The sequence below is a fragment of the Phaethon aethereus genome (genome assembly GCF_964289735.1).
Source record: "Phaethon aethereus genome assembly, chromosome: 4".
NCBI lineage: Eukaryota > Metazoa > Chordata > Aves > Phaethontiformes > Phaethontidae > Phaethon > Phaethon aethereus.
Genome location: NC_138578.1, coordinates 59,520,462 through 59,544,791, shown reverse-complemented (window position 1 = coordinate 59,544,791; position 24,330 = coordinate 59,520,462). Strand labels below are relative to the sequence as shown.

Here is a 24,330-nt window from a genome sequence, read left to right as displayed (position 1 = left end):
AACATATCCTCCTCTCTGTGACAGCAGAAATAATAACCACATGCATGTTCCTTCCACCTTACAGCTGAATGGGTGTTACTTCAGGCTGCAGTTCAAAATTACTCATGTCCTGTAGTGCAGTCAGGCTCCAGATCTATTAGCATTTGAACTACAGATAAATATCATACATTAGTATTAAGTTGGATAAATTTTAGTTCCACTGGAGGACAGCAAAAGAATAGAAAGGTTAATCACTTTTCAAAGTAGTTTTATGCTAAGGCTGAGCTGACAATTCTGGGGTCAGGCTCCTGACCTGGGGTATGTGGCCTTTACTTCTTTCTTCAGCCTCTGACCCATAATCTGTAGTGCATGCAACACTGCGTTGAAAGTGCTCTTAACAGTCTGTAGTGCTTTGACACATCCCCTCTCGATAGGTTTGAGTTGTTCGGTTTTATTTTTAAACTGGAATTGTTTACTTGACATGACTTGTTGGACCTTAAGCGTATTTCTGTGGCATAATTAATATTTACACTAAGAAAATGGTCTGTGTTTAATGTTAGCAAAAATTTTAAACATGATTTGGCATCCAGCATAGATAAAAGACAGTAAAGTTTAACAACAGGTTGGCTGATCAGAATTAAATGTAGCTCATATCTTACTGCAAAGAGAAGGCTTGTGGTCATAGCTCAAGTTTGTGTTCTTAGCTCAAGCTAGTTAATACAGTTAAGGTCCTGTTAAGCACATTAATAGCTTTTACACTTACAAAATCAAGTCAGTAAGCCATATGCTCTTTTACTAGCATACTTTTTATTACAGAATGACATATTTTTACTTAAGCTAGCTAATCTAGCAAGAGGTACCGGGCTATGCTAAATTCTGTGGAGGAATTTTGAGTTTTAAACCTGCTTGCTAAACAGGTTAAAGCTACATCTAACTTCCCTTCAGTAGGATTTTAATTTGTGCGTCCTAGCTCAATAAAACTTGTGGTTTTTTCTTTTATGTAAGGAAGCCACCTTCCTACAAAAGACAGAGATTAACTAATGGTGTTTGAAAATGTTAAATTTTATGTAGGCACTGAGCAGTATTTGAAAACAAGTTAATTAACATTTATTGCTAATTTGTTCCAACTTTCTCATTATCAAAGTAATATTTTTATACAGCGTCATTTGTCAGTGCTATATGGATTGAGGAAAAAAAAAAAATACTAGCTGGCAGGAAAGCCAGTACTTCGCATTCAAGTGTTTCAAGAGGGTGGCAGTTTGTTTTATGTAAACTCTCAGGATCCCTTCTTATCCTAGACTCTCAGGATCTCGTTCAGAGATGTTAGTGCTGCTTTTAGTTTCTACCGTAAACACTTTCAGTCCTACACAATGAGAAATTACTGCAGTGGTCTTTGGAGGACTTCTTGGGAAAGGATTGGGGCTAGGCTTTGTTCTTGGCAACTTTGAAACTGGAATCATAGGGTTTTTGCGTCTTTGCTTAACAGTCAGATAGGTGCAAAATCAATACGAAAAGATAGAATGGGAAAAGATATTTTCTGACAGAAGTAGGAGAAAGCCAAATGCATACCGTTCTCTGATGTTTCCTCTCACTTTGATTATGCAGCCCTTTCATGTATTTTTCACTGCAGCTTCTTTTCCTTTCAGTTGTTTATGAATTAGTGAGAGGAGAATATCTGAGAAAGTAGCTTTACCTACATTTTGAAAGCCATTAACACCAAAATTTTCATATGTGAGGTTAAGGGAGATGGTAACCAAAGCGAGTATTGAATCAAATATGCCAGTTATCAACAATTTTGGGAATATTGTATTGATCCAGTAAACTGCTTGTCAGTTTTCGGCATGCTGCAGTTTATAAAACAATTTCGCATAATTTAAAGAAGTGAATTCAGTGTATCCAAGAGGTGTGCTGTACTGCAAAACCTGAAAAACCTATTGCCAAAATTTAATGATAAAGGCACCAGTGAAATAAACTCTGTGCATCTCTTTGGCCTTCCAGAATATGTTCTTCTTGACCTGTTCCCCTGCCTATTAAGAGGAAAGTTCAGTCTCTTGGTCCTTGCAGGTGAAGAGTTCTTCGTACTAAATACTAATTTATTTTATAGCACCAAAGATGGGCACTCTTTTTACAAGCCAGGATGAGCTATCCTTTGCTCTACAAGATTATAATCTGAGTGTCAGATTCCACCACCTTTCCCCATGTTGCAAGGTACTGTGTACTGTAACCAGTTCTACCAAAATCCCCAAACTCACTGGCAAGTAATGGCCCTCCACCGTTAAGCCCAGTACTGAAGATTTGCATAAAAATGGAAAAACTGGCCCTACCTAATAAATGGACAAAAAAGGTGGTAATACAGTAAGACATAAAAGTAATTTTTGAAGTAGCTGGACTTTTATCAGGCTCAGTAGAGGGACTTTGACCTTTTAGTGTAATCAGGCTAAAAAAAGTGGATTTCATATATTCCACCAGGGAATGTTAACGAAGATTCCCAACTCAGTAACTGCAGATGGACAGAACCAATGAAAATACCAATTTTTAGGAACTTAGAGCATGTTAGAATATGGCAACTACAAGGAGTCAAAGGAATATATATATAAAATAAAGATGAAGTTTGAATACTAGTGATATTTATCTTAGCTAATAATATAAGTGCAGATTCTTTAAGGCTCATTACTCCAAAGCAAAACAGAAAACATTCTTCATTTGTACAAAGCTTAATCTTAAAATAGAAAGAAAACACAGCTCTTAGCTGTCATTTGCAGAGAGAGCAATAGAGAACATCTTTTCCAGTATGTTTCCTCGAAACTTACTTGTATCTGTCTCTGCTGCTGTTTTTATTCCTTGGTTTGAAAGAAGTGGTTAGTATCTCTTCTTTGGTTATTTTGTGGGTCATGTATTTTTGTCAGATAACTAGGCATTATTCAACGTCTTCTCCTCTTACCTGTTTTTATGAAACTTGGTGGAATTTAGAACAGGGTGGAAAGAGTAGTCGAAGTGTCAAGCTAGCATATCTGGTTGTACAGGTCTCTCTGTTGCTTTTTCACTTCTTTATTCGAGCATACACACACACACACCCCCCCCTCCCTTTCTTGTATCACTGTCAGTGTTTTTCAAGTGCTAGAGTGCTTGGGGAAATTATTTGCCTGGATGTACTTGATCATGCAAAATGCTATAGTGATAACACCCTAACAAAAATTAATCTTGTTTTTTCTTGCAGGAGATATGGGAGAAGAGTTTGTCAGCATGCTTACTGAACTACTGTTTGAATTGCACGTTGCTGCTACTCCTGACAAACTTAATAAGGTTAGCACCTGTTAGTGAGCTCCCCTCTGTGTCTTGGACAACGAGGGAGGGCTTTATTCTGAAATCTGCCACACGGCAGTGCCTAGCTCAGTTCAGACAGTTCAGGAAGCAAAGAACAGGTCGGTGGGACTAAAACGATTCGTATAGAAAAGCTTTCATAGCAGCAAGATTGGTAAGGCAATACAGTTGCAATGACTAGCTAGCACAGTGGGCCATGTTAGAAAGCCTTGAACCAGGGATGTCTCAGTGGAACAGAGTTCATGAGCACAGCAGATTTGGTCCTACATACTGGGAACAAAGGTCAGGTTCAGAATTATTTTTTCTTGCTCATCATGTCTATTCTTCTGAGGGACTTCTCCAGACCTCAGTTAGAAGCAAAGTCTTGGGTTTATCTCATCTAGCTTCAGCCACCTAAAGGTTAGATGGCTAGAAGCTAGTCACATCACTAGTCACATTTTTACTGTCAGGCCCCTTTAAAGGTGATTGACCTGCTGATCTTAGACTTAGATCTTAACATATTTTAATTTGATTTCATGTTAAAAAAGATAAAGAATAAATTTCCTACTAACCATAACAGTAATCTGAAGTTGTATAAAACTTCAAGGCTTTTCCACTTTAATCTACTTTCATGCCTGGGAAGGCAGCTGAAGACACAGTGATTTTCTATTTATTTTTCCTTTAAGAATTTAGTACATCTCTCGTACTTCCCCAGTATTATTTTTTTCATTTTTTTATACCATCTTCTTGATTTTTATTTGGGAAAATTATTTCCATGTAAATTCCTTTGAAAGATACTTTCATAAAGTTGAAATGTTACTAAATGCCAGCTCTATGTGTTTGTTAGAAATATCATCCTGTAGAGGAATTATCCCTGCTGATCCATATTTATGCAGTCATAAATACTTCTCCCTACAGTTTCTTAAATATATACTTAACTAAATGCCACCCAGAGGCTTGATACGTTTAAACTTTTGAATGTAAAAAGGAATTGTTAATTAACGTTCAGCAACATTTGATATTTCCTATTTGAATTGAAGTTTGGGGTTTTTCTTTGTTTGGCAGGCTAGGAAAAAGGCTCATGAATGGCTTGAAGAAGCCAGTTTTTCCACCTCAGTAGACATAGAAGAGAAGCTAAAAGAAAAATCTGGAGAACCTGGTGAAGAAAAGACTGAAAAAGAAGATAAAATTGACAGTGATAAAACAGAAGTAAATAAAAACAAAACTGTGGAGGTAAAATAGCTTTTGGAGTATAAGTTTCATTTTAAAAATTGCCATACTTTGTTTGATAAGTTTACTTCTTTATCTTTATGTATTGTCCTTATTTTTTAAACTCATGGAAGTATTAAGAAATATTAATGTATAGCTACTCACTGTAGACCCAATAGGAAACTAACTTACACAAATATTTTTACTGTTAGTCTGTTCCCAAAAATAAGTAGCAGGTCCTCTCCCTGTTGCATTGTTTTTATTTTTTTATATCTGTGTTTCTGTGTGTATGCATGTGTATACGCAACATACAGTGAGCTGAGGGATTCTGTGGTGTAATTTCAATGGCACATGTAAAGTCCTACTTCAACATTCCTTGGTGTCCTTTTCTCCCAGTGACAATACATGGAAAAAATTCTCAAACTTTATTTAAACTCTTAAAGTTTACATCACAAATAGACGAAACAGAAATTTTATTTGGGCAACTCACAAGTGTTAGTTCTCTTTATGAAAGATAACACTTAAGGCTAAAAGTATTGTGTCCATTTAGACAGCCCCTCTTGTTGATAAGATTGTGATTGAATATTTTACACCAAGTTATAACAATGTTAAATGTGGTTGGTATCAAGATTTTTTGAATGAATTCAAACAAAGAAATTATCTGTCATGTTTCCTTGCAAAAAAGGTCCAAAGAAGGAAACAGCGTTACACTGTATATATTACAGATTTTTATGTGATTGCAGATTTCCAGCTGGCATCAGCTTGTGAAAGCTGAATTGCCAGAGTGCTAGGTAGAATTTTTTATCACTGCTGATAAAACCCACTTTTTTATTGGGAGAATTATCCATTTCTACTCTGGAGATTCCATCTGAGGGATGACTCAATAATTTTGGCTCCATATGAAAGTAATTATGACTTAGGCCAGAGTTAAGCATCTTTGTGTTTGTTAGGACTGGGTTTAACAGTGCTATTTTAGAAAATCCGAGAGCTTGACCTACTTCTCATCCAAATAAATGGTAGAGTTGTTCTTACTAATTTTCAAGTATGAGCGTAAGGTCTGTATTTTATAATCTGTGGATATTTCATTTTCCAGTATTGTTTGTGAGGATGATATTATTTCACTATGTATGTGGCAGTATTTCCAGGTGCGGTGGGGAGGGGTCCTATGTTTCAAATTCTGTTATACGTATATACCTATATGTATATTTATCAGTGTTGTTCTTATTTATTATATTATTCCCTGTTTTAAATTTAAGGAAATCTATATGCTGTCCATTGAAAGTCTGGCTGAGGTAACTGCTCGTTGTATTGAACAGCTTCATAAAGTAGCAGAATTAATTCTACATGGGCAGGAAGTAGAAAAAACAGCTCAAGATCAAGCAAAAGTACTGACAAAGTGAGTATTATGTACTTCATATATGAACATTTGATATTTACTTAAAACTCATGAAGATCCATTCAGCTTTTGGCACGTCAAGGCACAGTAAGTTCATGGATCAACAAACAGCATTAGCTTTGGGGATCCTAGTGCTATATTTTCTCATATAATCAAGTTACATAGGCTACCTCTCATTTTTTTTACATGGCTAACATAGTCATGTTTACAAAAACATGACCTATTCACAGGCTGGAAGTTTTTTCTGCCCCAGCAAGTGGATGTATATGCTCATTTTGTATGCATTTCCTGTCGCCTCTGCAGAAGATACTGTGCTAGCATGTACAGAATTTGCTTTTAGAGTGCATAATGCAGTATCTGCCAATAGAGTTTCATTATCTAGTGTTTATCTGCCAAAACATACAAAAATCAATCTGTAGTTCTAAGCAATAACACCACATTTGTTAGCAACTTTGTAGTAAACCACGACAAAACATAAATAAATTCAAGAAGCTAATCTGGTGGGATTCAAAATTCAGATCTCAAGCTCTCTGTAGTAGTCGATTCTACTGATTTCAGTGGGTTTTGACGTTAAGATGTTGTAAGTACTTGAGTCCTAAGGAAGTAAAGTATTTAAGCAAGTGTTTATCCTTAGGAATGTTAGTGTACACAAAGGAACACTTCAGTCTAAAACAAAGTACTTGAACAAGTATTTTTCAGAATTAGAGCTAAGGTATGGTGCACCTTGCAGGATGAGGTTCTATATGATGCACTTGTGAATGTTTAGCAAAACAGTGAAAGATGTAGGAATAGAACTAGATCTCCTTGTTCTCTTGTATTTTAACCACACGGGCACTTCCTCTTTTAGTACAGAGTAGATGTTTTATTGCTTAAATAGGAAACTTCTAACTGTTATCATTAAAGTTTGATTTATTTCCAAGAGTATTTCTAGGAGTTGTGTTGTTGCAATCATCAGAAAAAAAATAGTTAAAGTAGAAGCTTAGAATTTTAAAAATTTAAACATTGCCCTATCAAGAAAGACTAGTGTTTGAGCCAACATGGCATCATTTTCTGCTGTAGTCAGCAGTGGATTTTTCAGTGGAGGAATAGAAAAATTGTATCATGAACAAAGTCTACTCCAAAATATTTTTTAAATTACTAGAAGCAAAATTGCCTTAAGAACATACTTGGCTTCCAAGATGAAGTTTGTGGCTGGGACAGTCGTAGGGGTTTTATCCGTTGACAGGACAAGGATGTATTTTTATATTTGTCTCTCTTTTTTTTAAACCAGTTTAACAAGTGCCATGTGCAATGAAGTTTCAACTTTATCAAAGAAGTTTTCCGATTCTTTAACAGCAGCTGGGGTAAGATAACAGCATTTTCTGTAGCATTTGGGCTTTTTTTAACATAAAGAAATTATTACCCAAGTCTGGTGGCTTTACATGATGTACCGGCAATGAGAGCACATCTTTCCTCAGATCAAGAACACAGAGCTTCTTTACAGCAGATTCCCTGTTGCAGAGAAAGTTTATAGCCTTGATAGACTGCAGTGTGTCCCCTGCCTTCTAAAATCTCTTTTTCTAGACACCATTTCCCATTTTTCTTGATTACCACTCAGAACTTCTTACCTTCTTGCACTGAAAGGGCCTCATATTTGAAGTCCCACAACTTGATATTTTCTTCTCCTACTCAGCCTATCCCTTTTGAATGCATTTGTGTAAAAGTCATCAAGAGATAACGCCTCCAGTACCTTAAGATGGTTTCACAAGCTGTCTTCTTAGTCTTTGCTAAATCCTGTGGTCTAGGGCCACCGTGTTTTCAAACCGTTTAAGAGATTAGAAAATCTGTTTGGTCATCTATCTTAAAAAAAAAAAAATTGACTCTGTCTTGTATCTGAAGATATTCCATTGAGGAACATCCATTTATGTGTGAACATCTTTGCTAGAAATAGCATCCTGCCTTTCAAGATGTTTCAAAGATGACTGACATCTGAATATTCTATCAGGATCCGGAGGCAAAAATTGTGCTGTTGCTGAAATCATTCTGTAAATATCAGAGAAGAACAAACTCTGGCTCTCCTGTTCACTTCATGAAAACGTGAATGTACATCAGAGGAAATTTTCCCAGTTCTTCCCAGATGAGCTTTTCCAGCACATCTCTGAGCAAGTTTTTTCAGAGTTATTTGTAGAGAACATGATTTATTGGGTTGCTTTTATTCCGAGTAATTGGCATTTCTTCCCATTACTGTGGGAGAAACTGCTTATTTTGCATTTTGGGATTGGATTTTAGCATATCTCTGTGTGACATTTGCAATAAATACATGCACAGACATATAAAAATAAATTGCACATGAAATATTAAGCTGGCCCAGCTCAGAAAATTGGAAACTAAAGCTTTCATAAGCATTGCACTAGGTTTTGTTCTTACCAACTCTGTGCTTGGTTTTTAGGACCAGATTGTTTTTGTGGACATTTTGTGTGGACACATAAGAAATTGAGCACAAAGACACTTGCCATTGCCAAAATACTCTCTAGAAGAGAGTTCTAGTAGGGCAGTCTGTTGATCTTTATGTGCTGTCCTACCCCTGTAAGCTTTTGGAGGAAGGTGTGGGCCTTCTGCTCACCATGATCAGTAGGAAAGTAAGGAGCACGTGTCACACAGGACTGTGGAAAATCTACATCTTCTTGCATGTCCCGGTGGTTCAGCTTCGTCCTTAACCTGCCAACAGCACCTGGGTTCACAAACACATTCCAGTATCCTGCTAAGTGCCTTAACTCGTGGGAAACTAAGAAATGGCTTAGAACAGAAAATACTGTGTTTTTTCAAACATAATGCCATCTCTATAGTTATATCTGTATAATTCAGACATTAATTGTAGTGCTGGCTGTACACGTAGTCTGTAATGTTGGCAATGTTTCTGAGTGAGCAGTAATGCAGAAGTAAGAAATAACAGCTTTGCTTGCTATGCAAGATTTCTTTCAAACTTTAACTTATCGATTCATACAATCAATAGCATTTAATTGATACTGCTGTCTATCTGTTTCAGTTTATTGACAATCAACTAAACAGTGCACTTTGTAGTGGATTTTCCAGTAACTGACAGTAAAATTGCTCTTTTCTCTAACCATCTTCCATTCATTCTGCCATCTTTCTCCAAACTAAAATTAAGATGTTTCATGTTTCTTTAAATCTATAATAGGAAAGCTCTAAGGCTCGAAGTGGAAATACTTCAGTTAAATTAATCAGTATGGTGTTTCCTTTGTTCTAATAAACTCCACCATTTGATATCGAAAGAAAGCAACTCTTGCTGGAGGTTACTGTCGTTCTGAAAAAACACAATGCGAAGAACAGCGAGAATAAAAAAAGAAAAGAACTTTTGCCATTTTAAAAAGCAGAAGAGCTGATGAATCTTGGTTTTCTAGCCTCTAGTAGTGTCACTACTCATTGTACCCACTTTTATTCCTGTCTGGTGGTTGAGAAAAATGTTATCCATGCTGAGCTATGTTTACTGGCCAGCCTGCGTTGTCCAGCTCAACATATACTGCCTCCGGTTTGGGGATCTGAGTTTCACCTGTTCTTCCTTCTGTAGGGGAGCTAATCTCTGCCTTTCATTTCCTCCACAGATACATGTGAAACTTCTTAGAAGTTCATTTTCCTTCTGACCTGTATTTTTCCTTCTTGTTTCCTTGAAAACGAGCAAGGAGTTAAAAAAAATTGAGGGAGATGAAAAGGGCACTGACAAACAATATAATCGCATAAATCTCACATCCATAGGAAACCAGGCAATTTGAAACTGTCTGGTAGATGAAATAATGAAAAAGTAAAACCTTGGGCCCATCTTAGTTCATTGTACTCAGTGATAGAAATACGTAGGGTCTACTGAAGTGTGTATGAAATGTAGATGCAGTTATCAGGAATACTGAGATAAACAGCCTGAATAAGAACCAAGGTGAAGCAAGACCTTTGTAGAATTCATAAAACCACTTCTCAGATAAGCAGTATATTTCTATCAAATGTATTTCTTGTCCTAGCATTTCATTCTATTTTCCGGTTTACAGAGCAGTATGAAGGCAGAGGTTCTTAACCCCATCATCAACAGTGTGCTATTAGAGGTAAGCCTTTGCTTTTTTCACATTAGGAAATGTTCTAGTAAAATGATTCTGAAATGAAGTAGTCACATTTATGTCTGAAGAAAGAACTATATAAAAAGTAATAACAATATCATTCTGGCTGTTCAGTGCCAGCTCATAAACCTCTCATTTTTGTGTTCAGCCTCTCCCACAAATACTGTAGTAGTAATACTGCATTTACTGAGGATTCTTAAGAACTGTATGACTGAAGTGAGACTGGCCAGCTCTTAAATTCTGCTGCTGTATTGATCAGAGCACAGCAGACAATTTGCAGGGTGCTGTTTAGCCCTCTTCTAACTTGTTCACAAGCTGCCTGGGATAAGTCTATTCTTACTGATCTGTTACCTGCTTCAAATATTGCAAAGTATTTCTGATTTACAGATAATTTCAGACTATTATTTTCTTTAAAATTTGAGTTACAGGTATGCTACAGTGCTTCCCATCCATGGGCATTTAGAGTTCTACAAAGATTCACAGTCTAGCAGCAGGCTTGGTCAGCACATGGATAACCATGTGTCGGGCATCACCAAAATGTTCATGAGTGACTTCTTTTATTAGACACCATGATCTATGAGTCACCTCTTCTATTAGACACCATGAGCTATTTTTCATCAGAAAAGCACAGTGAGTAAAATGTGCCTCAGTTTTACCAAGAACAGGTCAAGAGGGAGTAATACGCTCATAAAGTACTAAAATGTGTACAGTCTGCAGCATTGAATTCTTTAACTCTGCTAATTAGATCACACTTCTCTTTAAATGTAAATAAACATATAGTAGTGACTACAAATCGTCATTCTGTGTCAAATAGCTGTGTTCCATTAAAAATGAGGAAAAGATTGGTTTACAATATCAATGTTGCACTGAATTAACAATACCTTTAAGGAAAATCACAGAAAGTTGACTAGAGCCATGGTAAAGATTACTGTGCTGTTGCTTTTGTAATAGGGTTAATTTGCTGTTGCAGCTGATGTATCTTTCTGTGCTCCATGAATTGCAAAATCTGGGAATGGCCAGAATTGTGGAATACAATGTTTTGTACTTCTTACATCCCATATTTGTGTACAAATATGTGTTAGTACAGCCTAGGTTCACGGAGAATTACAAGCTGCTATACCATTCAGTATTAGAAATTCCAAAAATAGTACTAGGTGTTAAAACCATTATAATAATTCAAACTGTTAATTTCAGTGACACTTCTTCCACTTACAGCAAATTCAAAATTAGTTCTGTTGATGGAAAAACTAGCTGGTTTGTATTTAAAAAGTCAAATTTACTTCTTAACACTGCAACATTTTATTCTACTCGCATTACAAACAAAACTGTCCAAGAGTTCAAACTGAGGAGAAATCAGATTTCTATATAGTGATTCAGGCTATCCTTGTTAGCTGTAAACTGTTCTAATTTATCATTTTTGTTATCAACAGATTCTAAAATCTCATGTGAATACATATGCTAATGTAGCATGATGCAGATGTATAAAAAAAAATTTTTTTTTAAATATAGTGTAATTCCTGAAGTACATGACAGCTGTACTGATGAACCCCATGTTTTCTCTCCCCATTAGGGTTGCAACAGTACTACTTATATTCAGGATGCTTTCCAGCTATTGCTTCCAGTTCTGCAAATTTCACATATCCAGACCAGTTGTTTGAAAACACCAGAGTGACAGTTTCCCAGCAGTTGTCACCACGGGGCTTAACAGAAACCACAGACCTAATGCCTTTAATGTATGCAGATAGAAGAGATGCCATGAGGAATGTCTGGCCACTTACAGTCCTCTGAAGACACTAAACGCGGTTTTGCACATGCAATATTGAACAACATTTTAAAACTCTTCCAGACTTTTAGACTTTAGAAGTAGTTAGTAAAGTGAGTAATTTCTTTTCCATTGGAGTATATCCTTTGCATTAATTTAAACTGAAGTTTATTGATATGAGCATTGACTTAAATTCTAAATGTTGACCCTTTCAGTTGCAGACGATGTATGAAGCAAATTAGAATATAAAGTTTTTAAAAACATTTCAGCCCAAATGACCATTTCTATTGTTTGCATCCTAATTGACAGTTAAAAATGTGTATTTTAAAAGTTGGTTTCAGTATTTAATTTTAGCCAACGTGAACAAATTATCATAATGTTGTGCTTGTTAAATATTTTTTTACAGTAGCAAGTAATAACATCATAATTATATGTACCACTTACATAACACTTTGCATTGAGAGTGTTGTACAGTAATAGGTATTAACTTTACTAAATGAAAATAATGGACAAAGAATTTTGTCCATATACTGAAAAGAAATACTGAATACTGAAATAGAAATACTCAATACTGAAAAGAAATTTTCTGAGCCAGTTAAGGGTACGGGTAAAGCTCTATATTTGCTGACCCATAATTTTATATTCATTTATGTCTATTTCTTTATTCCAACAGCTGAACAACATTGCAGGCAAAAGTAATCTTTTTAATATGCCAGGAATGGAAAATTTCCCTTTTGTTTGGCAATTGAAACACCCCCAAAATAACCTCCTCTCAGATGCCTTACCAGGTTAGCACTTTGGGGTTTAATTTGGGCTTTAAATGTTTTGAACCTTTTTATCAAATGGGGTTACTGATACTGGTAGTGTCAGTTACTGATACTGGCGTTTCAGAAATACAGGTTTTGGGCATAGAAAAGAAGTTGTGAAAAGAAGTTACAAGAGAATTGCTTTGGGTGAGGAGGTCATATGTCAGAGCAATCACCTTTTCTCCAAGGAGGTAGCTAGACAGAGCGTAACTGAGCAGCAGGAATGACGTTTCATAATAACACTAGCGACCGTGATAATTTGTCTATATCCTTAGCTTAAAACCCTGAGCTGTGAACCTCAGAATTTGCTTAGGCTAGTTTACCTCATAGGCAGGAAGAATCTTCCAATGATTTTTGTAGCCTGTTCTCCTGGATTTTCATTATTTCTTACATTTCTTTCAGCTATTTTGTATTTTTTTCTCTTGATACACTCACTAATTGTATTTAAATGCTTTTTCATTGTAATTGACATCTGAATATGTTTAATCATAGAAGCATAGTTCATACATCATAAAGATAATGAAATAGAGCATGAGGAAACACTATCCTGTTTGTTTAGAAAAGAGAAACCATGAAACCACGTGTCCGCTTTGCACATGGTAACTTTTTTGAGTCCAAGTAAAAGAGGACAGAAAGGTCTGTTTGTGTCTTACACTGTTGTGGTTTCCCTATTCGCTGTCACACACATTGTAACTTTTTCATCTGTTATTATTTGGAGATGAAATTTTCACTATCCCTGAAATAAGGTTGATTATGCAAAATCTGTTTTCTGCCATCCTGTAATTTAACAGGTTTGAGCTATCTTTCTGGTTAAGTAGAAGGGGTACAGTCTTCAAATCCACTTGCACACAGTGTAAAAAAAACCCAACAGCTTACGGCGATATGAACAAACATAAGCAAGCCCCTTGGCAGCTGAAAAGGCAAAGGAAGCTTGACATTCATTGGTGTTTATGTCACAGTGAACAGCTAACATTACCTCAACCCAGGAGAAAGCAGGATGCGGGAAAATGCAAACGGTGAGCAGACTCAGTAGCCCAAAGGTAGGATGCAGCTCCCACCGGCCGTTATATTCACGACACTTCTCTCTGGCATTGCTTTATTTCTGAAAGCGCCTTTTCAAAAGTGTATTACAAAATAACATTTAGCTGATGCAAAGTATTTCATCTCTGCCTTCTACACTTCGGCGGGAATAAGCAGACTCTTCTCCAGTAGTGCTGGCTGGCTGCTGGAAGAGACAGACGCTTGTACGTACTTGACATGGGGTGATTCCTGTACACACACTTTGACCCAGAAGAACTCCTCAGTGGGGATTACTGAGGACCACATACTTGCTCCATATACTTGATTGTGTTCAGTTTTCAGTTTTAAAGATCTGGACACCAGTGAAAGCACTCAGTAGCTTGTAAAAACGCTTATTTGTTTCAAGCGTTTTTTTCTGTTGTTCTCTGCTGGCAAGCAGAATGTAATACCTGGTTAAAAGCTGCTTTATTTTTCAAACAAAGACTGTCAAAAAAAGTCTCATCTTTTCACCTGTCAGTCATTACATCCTGGATTTATTTTTACTTTAATTTGATCATTATTTTTCATCAAGAAGCCTTTCTGTCCACATTGGAGTAGAGCTCTGCATCAGGTGTCTGTAAACATCGTATTACTGCCAAATGTTTCATATTGTTCCTATGCCAAGTTTATATTTTCAGATATAAATGGATTTAGTTACTTTTTCATATGGATCTTTTTTTTTCTCTGAAATGCAGTGCAGAACATGTAGCGTTAAACCTGTCAGAAAAATGTGTTGACTAATAATGGTGCCTTTTAGCAGAGGCTGAACAATATAGTGTTGGAAGCCTCAGGGGATAATGTTTGAAATTGTTGAAGGGCGTTCTTAAGACAAAGATTGTTTGTCTGAGATATTCTTTACTAGAGGTTTCGCTGTGTTGCTTAAATTATGTATGTATTGAATAAAGTACCTTACCCTAAAGTAAAAGAAGCTATAAAAAATAATATGGGGACTTAAAGTATTTACATCCATATAACGTAGGAAGGGAAATAAGGCTGATATATTCTATGAGCATAGGGATACTCCATCTGATCTCAGATGCAATCATCTTGTCCTAGGTAAGCTGAATGTTATTATCTTTAAGTCAATTTTAGGTAAATAATATTTCAGTAGAAAAGTACTATGTGGATGTAACCCAAATATTTTGTTTACGCTGGTTTGTATTTTTCCATCGGTCAAATAAATAATTTGAGATACTGAACTGAGACAGTATACTAAAAAGTATGTTTTGAAGAAGAATAATGTGATGGGAAGATGTACTCAGTGAAGTCTTTCACTTTCTGAGTTTGTGATTTACCTTTGGAGTAATGAGCATGATTTTACCGAGTCTGACAAAAACAGATGTTGCCTTGAACTTTGAAGGGAGAGTGTTCTTTCCTTCATCACCACTTGTTTCCAGGTCAGTACAGTGAGTGTGCCTTGGCACTTGCCAAACTACTGGGTTTTAAGTACTTATTTAAAAAATAACCTCGGTTGTGAAAATTGCCTGTTCTTTTGAGCAGATCTGTTTTTCATGGCACACCTTTTTATGCAGAGACAAAGGAGTCAGGCTTTTGCACTCACCGAGTTGAGAAATTTATCAAGATGAAACTTAAAACATCTGCATGACGTACAACGTTGCAGATGATCCACTACTATAGGTCATTGCTGAAGGATGAGCTAGAAGTAAACTATTAGACAAGTCATTCACTGTATTTGTGTATTAAAGGTATTCACCTTTTTTTTTTTTTTTTAACAAACAAAACAAAGCGAGCTGGAAGTTGTTTGCTGCTTTTTAGGGTATAGTCTATTCATGTGTAAACATCTCTTCCCCATGATTTGCTCCTACACTCCAGCATCCATTGCTTGAGACAGCTAAACAAAAGAACTGTCTCTTCCACTTTTTTCATGCTGCTTAGATCATCCACTGAAGCCATTAATACCTTCCTTTACAATGTGCCTCAATCATACAATACAAAATCACAGTCATTACAAGTTGAGATGCTTTTTAATGACGTTTCCCGTGTCACCCACCAGTCAGGATTCATAATGACTTTAATGAGTCTGAAATGCTGCAGTATTTTGAGTAACAAATGCAGATTTTCACCTTTTTTTTTTTACTCACAGAAGTGTTGTCACACAAGCAGTCACCCAGCTCATAGGATTATCTTTTGAGACATTCCAGTTCTATTTCAAATGACAGCCCTGTCCTTTCTGTTAGTCTTAAAAGAATGTAAAGAGTAGAAAAAGACTTTTCCTGAGTTCTTTTTAAAACCGTCTCAGAGCAAGGCTTAACGTGACACCATCAGCCAGTCTGACCTACTTTGAAATTCTTGCTGTCTGACTGGAAAGCCCTCTGGACTTAAAATGCTTTTTTTCTGTCTCAGGTCAGCCTTTGTTGTTGAAGCTGCTTTTTGTGTGTGAGCTGCACATTTTCCATGCTCTGACTCCAGCTTCAGCATTCATAATATTGGCTATGGTGTGCAGTTTTAGAATTTAAAAACTGAAAATAAAATGTCAAAAACTGAGCTGTCTTAAAAAGATTGGAGAGGGGAAATTATTTTCAAAGAGAAAAAAAAAAAAAGGATGTGCTCTGGAAATAGGAACCATTTTCAAGGTTGGATTAGAGAAAAGGTGCTCTCAAAGAATTTTCCAGCACTGTTCAGAATAAACAAGAGATGACACCTGATTAGTTCCAGCAGAACTGGAATAACGGCACTTCTGAAGTAAAACGAAAATCCACACGAACTTGAAGGAAGGAAGTCACAGATAAGAACATTCAAAGAGGAAGAGCTCGAAGGAAAGACGACGGCTAATGTTACCACTCTGCGTCTGCAGTGCTCATTCTCCCTGTGTTGCCTGCACACGCAGAGTCCGGAGCACGCTGCTGCTAAGAACTCCGACCTGGTCGCCCCACTTCGACCTTTTCACAGCTTCCCTGTACACACTTTCGAGGAGCTGCTCTAACAGACCCAAAGCAGAGTACTAGCTATTCCCTCTGCCTTTCAAACATTTTACCCAAGGAGTGGAAGAGTATTTCTTATGCAACACTACAATAATGGGTAGGAGTCTAAAAAAAAAAACTGCAGCAAGGACTATTCCTAATTCTTAGTGAGCTGAATTTGCTGCTGCTGTAAAGAGGAAGGCATCAAGACATTACTCAAACAAATGTCTGCTATTTCTCTTCCACGCTACAGGGTTGAGGCTGAAAGGCGTCTGACAAAAGGTGCCAGTTCTGGAGTCAGACAGTGTCGCCTAAATGAAGGCCAGAACATCGGGTAATTCAGCCCATTTTTAAACACCTTCAGAAGCCTTGGCCCATTTACTAGACTGGTAAACATGCAGTCCTACTCTTCCTGCCCTTGCTGATCTCAGACACCGTACCGGCAGCTTGTAGGATGCTGGCAGTCAAGGTGCCCTGTGCCTTTCCTCCAGTTCCCTTACCAGTTCTGCCAGTGTCCATTTTGCACGTTTCTACACGCTGTCGGTTCTGCCTTCCCCACCAGTTCTGTTTCCCCCCACTCTCCTCCGCCTGCATGTCTCCTTCCACCTCCTGCTCTCTGAGGTACTTCCCTCCTGCCTCTCATCTTGTGCTTGAGAGGCTGCACCAGGACACCCGTTCTCTCCTCTTTTTCAAAAGCTCAGTTTTGAAAAAGCCAGAGATGAAGACAAGGGGTTTAACCCTTGTCTTAGAGGACATGGGAGGAGAGAAACCAAGAGGGTCTCCAGAGGAAATGAGAAGACAGAAAACCAGTTGCTTTTTAGTCCCCTCCTTCCTCCTCCAGTGCAAGGAGGTTGGACCAGAGACTACCTGAGGTCGCTTTCAACCTGAATTACCTTAGGAGCACTTTTTTTCTTACCATTCTTAGCAGTGTCTCCCACTGTTTCATACAGACTGGATCATACTTGCGAGACAAGGTAAGCTCTACTCAACAGAGATTGAAAGCTGCTAAGAGCCTTTTGGGTTTACTTGTTCTTGGTGTTTTTAAAGGTAACTCAGAAGATAAAACCTTCCAGTGTAGTAAAACCAAACACTTAGAGAGCCGTGGCATAACTGTGGGTAGTAAAATAGTAAGTCACAGTTTAGCCATCCAAGGGAAAGAAAAGAGGGAGGATAGAGGCAGGAAGAATAATGGAATTAAATTATAGGAGAAAGGAAATTAAATTGGGGCCACAAGCCCCATTAAATGCTGTGCCACCACGTGAAGCATTTAAACACTGGCTAAAATGGCCTTAGCAATTCTGCAGTGATTTGAGACAAGTGCATCTCTTCACCTGTAAGTTGTTGTTCTATAGGAAGAAGGGAAAAAAAAAATCGAGAAACAAATTGAGAGGTTTATTTTATAGACTATTAAAAAATCCATTTCTGAAAAGCTTTAAGTTATTACCACAGATAAGCAATAAAGCCTGAAAAGCCCTCAAATCAAGAAAGTCAGTATTTTTCTGATTTTTTTATAAGATGGTAACAAACAATAGAAACAAATGCTTCAGACTTACCCAACTAAATATAAAAAATTCCATATGGCCTCAAGTCATTCAGAAGCTAATGCTCACAGCTATTCCTATTAAATCTGAACTGCTTGGTGCAGTATAATGACTGGAGAAGCAATCTCGGAAAGCTTCAGGAGGTAAAAGCTATATAAACGTAAGGGATGAAGGTTATAAAGTATTAACATGATGCTAAATTGCTGCATATCATATTTGCGATGGGCAGTTTACAATCTGTTCATCCTGACGGATTTAGCACAAGGGAGTCTGAAGTCCTGGCTCTGCAATTTCTGCCTCTGCCTCGTAATTGATGGTGGAATCATACCCACAAATAACACGTGGGAGCACTGAATGAGTTTGGGACCCTGCTCAGACCAAACAGCTCCATGACACTCAGAGGAGCAGTAATAAAGGGGGAGTAAGGAACAGTTCCAAGAGATGATGGGTCTGAATACTAATGCCCTAAGCTAGTACAAAAGGTACAAATGTAATTTATCAAAAAGTGCAAAACCCATTTGGTGTCTTAATGACTTATCAAAAAACAGTAATAACAATATTGTGGTTTGAAGCCAAATTACTTTTTTTCCCCACTATTTGAAGCCAAATTACTATTTTTTTTATTATCCACTGAGATGTTGCAGAATGTATGAAGGTCTTCCTGGTTTACTGGAGAAATTACAATGTACTGCAGAATTCTCTCTCCTATGATCCTTTGGCCACCTTCCTCAAGAGCCAGAAATTGTATCTTTTAAGCATCTTAGTGTCTTTAAAACAATGCTTTAAACCTAAAGCATTAATTAGGCTGGAAACTGCTTGTTTCATGGAAGTAGAGGATAAGTTCTCTCTCCAAACAGGCTTTCTTATCCTATGGAGAATATAAAATAAATTTCTTCTCCGACAGAAAATGAAATTATTGCAAGGATTTTCTCACAACCATCTGATTAAGTATAAATCCTGAATGAACTGAAAATACATGTGAAATCCATACTCTCCTACTGAAGTTGTTTCTGCAGCAAAACATGTTTGTCCACCGTTCATATTTTCTTAATACCAAATAGTTCTGGTGATGGATAAAATGGAGATTCTCAGCTAAAATGCATCGTGGGCATTCTCATGAGAAGACAGATAACATAGCTCCCCAAACTGGAAATGGAGATGCTTGCTTCTGTGGTGTATGATGTGTCTTGTTTCATCCAACAGTAATGACATTTCATATGGCGACATCTGAAACAAAAGAAAACAGTATTGGGCAAAAAAGAGGAGGTTAATTAGGTCTTTCCTAATTTATCTTAAATGTCATTCTTTTGACTTTCACAGTAGTGAATTCTCCTCTTTGTTACAAAAGAAAACAACATTGTAGCTAAGAGGCAGACAAAATAGACAATACACATCAGACTGCGGCAAAAGACCCAAGAACGATACCGGCCCACAGAACAGTGGTTTAGGTACCTGCCCCACGAGCGTATGATACAGGAACCTGGGTGAGACACACTCAGTGGAGCTGAGTGGACCTCACTCACTTTCAGGGAAGCTTGGCAACGTCAGAGTAGGCAGAATCAAAAGCTGCCCTGCGAAAGCATTCGCCACATCCACCTGGTTGAAGTGCTCCAGTAAGGACGTCTCTCAGGTGTCTCAAATTGGCTTTCTGCAGTGTCTCCATCTACAGACAGTCCAGTCTGGAACTGTCTTTTAAAGGTAGGTGGTGACTGATCTCTTTCCTTCAAGTAACAGAGCAAGCTTCACTCTCATCTTCCCTCCTGGCAGCTAGATGAGGGGAGAAGTTTTGTGTGGTATCTGCCTCCACTCCAGAATCTCTTGCTCTGTGTCAGCTCCTGGGCATCTCTTCATGAACTACTACCCCTGCAGCAGAGTGCTCAGAAGTAAATCTGGGGTATTAACAAGGCCTTGCCACAGCTGAGACAAAATAAGCTAAATTATACTAGTGGGGAAAAATAAAAATAGAGCAATCTGAACCACCAGCTGGATGGAAGAATTTGCAAACCTGTGCCCAACTACATTTCCTGTCCTATACTGTGGAAATAATGAAAGAAGAGCAGCTTCTTCTACATTCCCAAGTGATAAATAGTCCACAGTAATCATCAGTAAGAGTCTTGAAATTTGGACTGCAGCATGTGATGAGGAACCTTGAAATAAGAAAATGCCCAGATGCCAATCAAGCTCACCTTTCTTTTTAGGGATCTACACAATGCGATGAAGGGAGGCGGGGGAAGCGCAGAATTCCTGTACTTCTTACTCTCACACTGAGCAAAAAAGCAAACGTAGCTTGTCACCCGTTCTGGTACTTCATATAGCTGCAGGCCCAATAACAACATCTGTCTCCCTTTTTATTTACATCATAAGGACTGGGATAAGAAGTGATTCTTTGGCTGTGAAATTATACTAGAGGCAGCAGCTGCTGAAGTGAGCTAGAAAATGACAAGTGTAGGAAGGATACAGTGCATCAAAAATTGATGCTGGCTAATGGAACAGGGGGTTTAAACAGCCTGCACAGTGCTCATTACAGTCCAGTTCTGCAAGCGAGCAGGAGCGCTTCCCTTCAAAAACCTCTGTGTCTGTTTTGGAGAGAAACACATCCCGACATGCATGTTACGCAGAGCCCAGTATTTGTGCCAAGTGCCCTGGAATGTGCTCAGCAATCTGATCCTGTCAGCCCTTTCGTACAGAGAGGAGTTTCCCTTTTAATGTATGATCAAGACTTGAATCTATTATGGAAGCAGAAACAGAGGAGGAATTATATTTCATGATATTTAAAAAATAAATACGTAATTGAGAGGCTGCATACAGTCCTGAAAACAATTTAAAGCTGCATGTGGGCATAAATCTTTTTTCATAGTTATCTACAGGAATTCATGAAAGCATAAAAAATGATGTCTTACAAAAACAGCCAACTGGCAAAGCCAGTATGTCAGCACTAGTATGAACTTCTGCCTTCAGCAACATCACACCCAATTTTATGATACTTTAACCACGGTACATCTATCACTTCTGAGCCCTGAAATGATGCCTTTCAGAAAAAGTGTAAAAAGATAATTGGAAGGATTCCAGCAATTTAAAATCACACCTACTGTTCTTTACAAATACATGCCTGATTTACAATAACAGTGGAACTCTAACCTTTCTCTTGCTCCTGAGTACACTTGGTATGTGCCTTTGCTAGAACATTTTAAACTATGCGTTTCACTGTTTTCCCTGCATAATTTGTATCTTCTGTTGCTTGTGTGGGTGTCTTCCTTGAAGACAGACAAAAGAGGGATTCTGTTAAATATGAAAACATTTTTGAAAAGCCACAATCACATAAGGTAAAGCAGACAAAGAGTATTTTCAGTTGCCCTTCCTGTTTGTGCTACTCAGCTCTGCAATGATGGCATTTAGAGACCTCTTCAGGAAGGCAGCAGGGGCCTGAGCCAAAGCCCAGGTGGACCTGCACTGAATTTTCCTGGTATTGGACTGCACTCTGCACAATTAAATTTCTAAATTGCTAGGGGAGTGTATCCTCAGAAAATGACAGCAGTGATGATACTCTGAATGTGGCTGGATAGGAATCAGCCTCTCATACACTTAGTTACTTACTGATCTTAAATATATTTATATCTTAAATATAAAGACATCAAAAAGACATTTATAAAAAGAAACATGTCTTTTTCTGACATAAAAAGATAAATTCAGCAGGAAGTAGCAATGTCCCACTGATTATTGATCTCTCTCCATCTGTTAGCAAGACAGATACCTCCCTGTTGCAGAGTGGAGCAATGAGCAAATAATATGCCTTATACTTTGCTCTCCTGTCTGATCTGGATTTTTAACTTACTAAATTCCTGTGGCCAAAACCAATGCTGTTGAGCCTTTCAGCTTTCAATGTGTTGGGTCAAGGGCCATTGCTGAGGCCAGCAGCTGGTTGTCCAGCTCAGTAGCAATAATGATGGTGATAAGAGTGAGCTTTTCCATTTCCTCCTCCTTACAGCTGCTTTTACACCTACCACAACTACTGTGTAGCTAACCTCCTTACACGGAAATCAAATAAATGCTCTGTGCTGTGGTTAATGCTTTCTCAGAGGGCAGCTTCAGCTAGCTGGAAATGAGAAAAAGCATAACCCAAAAGTGGTTTGCCTGTCCTCATCTTGCCTGTTTGATCCAGGGCAGGCATTGAGGTAACTCTTACCAACTGGACTGAAGCCAGATTTGAAGCAGAGAAGGGCAGACGTAAGCACTATCCCCAGTGGAGCTCTTCCAGGTTTCTAGCTCAGGCTAGAACCCTTCCTTGTTTGAGGCTCTTGTATCGGTGGCCTGCAATGCATGTGCTTCCGGGGAGCAGCTGGTAGTGTGATACAAAGATGATGCTTTTTGATCAAGAAGCTCCTGGTACACACTTCTGACCTCCACCCCACCTCCTTCTTGGGAAACAACAGCTTTTATCAAGTTGATGGAGTCTATAACTGTCTTTGTCAATTCAGGGAATTTAATCATCTTGGCAGTTTTCAGTCTCAGTACTCAGCTGTTCATGTGCAGCACTTCTAATGCAGCCAGCTCCTCTCTGTTAAACAAACTAGCCTTTAGCAGCATTCTAGAGACTGCGTAGAGGCAACCCTAGCACTCGTGAGAAAAGTAGACCACAATCTCCTCCCACAGCCTAAGCAACCAAGAGGACTTCTAGGTAGCAAGTTTTCCTGTAACTGCAATGTCGTTAGCCACTGAGCCACCCACGAACACAAGCAGTAATGAGTTGAATCTGACCTTATCAGATGAAGGGGGAAGTGTTTCTTTGCAGGAAGTGAAGCAAAATTAAAGCAGAAAGTGCTTTCATTATTTTCACAGAGTCTTCAGCTTTGGGACAGTATTCCTTTCAGAAATGTTACTCAAAACCTAACATGATGAAAGGCAAGATCTAGATCTAAGTTCTTGCCTCTCCAGCCACATCCTTTAATAATCTTTCCATATAATGCCATGTAACATTACAATTTCATGTATTCGGCATTAATCCCACATGAGCTTTCATGTCACTGCCAGCAGTCCTTCGGGCAGGAAGACTGCGTTACGACCTGGAAAGCAAGCCTGCTTCTATAGAATGCAGCACTGGAACAAGGTATTTGGGGATTCTCAAGATGCTTGATCTTTTTCTTTCAGTCACTGACACATAGATTAAGGAAAGGGATAACTTTATCCCAAAGTATCCTAGATCTCATATATTGCCTCATAGACCAATCAAAGATCTGCCAAGTTGTTCCATCTCTTCTTTCTACCCTTTAATACATAACACTTAAGGTAATGAAAGCAAAAAGAGTGCTAGCAGGTTGATCCCAACTCCCACCTCTAGTAACACAAAAGTTAAATTTGCAAGGGAATGGGCCATGATGGTTTTTTTTCCTGCTTCTAAACGATGAGTTTTGGTTAACCCAGCATCCTGAAAGGACAATGCATGCTACTCATCAGCCATAATACTGTATAAATGAAGGCACTGAATACTAATGAGCACCCCTTTAGCAACACATCCTATTACAACCTTAGAAATGTCTCATTTTTAACCTGAGAGTAAATGTTCTCACAGGAAATAATTAAGGTGGGCAAGCACATGACAGACAGGGATATAGGAAGACAAGGGCTTACCTGGGAGAGAGTTGACAGGTATCAGAAAACGAAATGGTTTGTTACTGAAGTGGTTGGGAGGAGTCCCTGGGGAAAGGAAGAAGCTGCCCTATGGGAAGGCTGATGGGACTTCTTGCACAAGGGCTGCTCACTCAGCAAGAGCTCGTGATGTCCAAAGGGCAAACAGCTGAACTCAGATGATCTGAGAACTGCTCTCATCTATGTCATGGACATCCCAAGTCATGTTATCTTTCTCTGCCTCCTGATATCCTCATTTTAGAATAGTAATAATGACAACTCTCCATCATTGTAAATCCTGGTAAGATCTATGGATGGGAATCACTTAGAAAGTGGTCAGTATTTTCAACAACTATAAGACGCTGTCCTGTAGCCCAGCTAGTCTCTCTCAAGCCAAAAAATAATCTAGCTCAATTATTAATTTATTATGGCAGTATCTCATCTTTTGTCAGCAACGCTGTTCAAAATGTCTTCTTTAGCTCTGCTTTCAACATACAACTTCGTTGTTTATGGTTCCACATGAAGCACAAAAATCAAACTGCTCTTCAGTGCATCAATTTTTTGAACACATTAAAAAGACAGCATGACATGATATTGAGTTTCCAATAAAACTCCATCCAATTTAAATAAAG

At 38.1% G+C, this 24,330-nt stretch overlaps 2 protein-coding genes across 4 annotated transcripts in view; one reads left to right on the top strand and one right to left on the bottom strand.

Moving 5' to 3' along the window:
- FAM114A1 (family with sequence similarity 114 member A1) overlaps nt 1-11,659 on the top strand; it is a gene marked incomplete at both ends in the record, with an annotated part of 30,060 nt that extends 18,401 nt beyond the window's left edge. For all 3 annotated transcript variants that reach the window (XM_081999498.1, XM_081999497.1, XM_081999499.1), the window contains 6 exons: nt 3,197-3,282; nt 4,345-4,512; nt 5,745-5,884; nt 7,155-7,227; nt 9,922-9,975; nt 11,558-11,659. In XM_081999498.1, coding sequence (XP_081855624.1) covers nt 3,197-3,282; nt 4,345-4,512; nt 5,745-5,884; nt 7,155-7,227; nt 9,922-9,975; nt 11,558-11,659 — 623 coding nt within the window. The remainder of the gene's footprint in view (nt 1-3,196; nt 3,283-4,344; nt 4,513-5,744; nt 5,885-7,154; nt 7,228-9,921; nt 9,976-11,557) is intronic.
- The window catches only part of TMEM156 (transmembrane protein 156), a gene marked incomplete at its 5' end in the record, with an annotated part of 42,266 nt that overhangs the window by 506 nt on the left and 17,430 nt on the right, over nt 1-24,330 (bottom strand). The gene's annotated exons all lie outside the window — the stretch shown is intronic.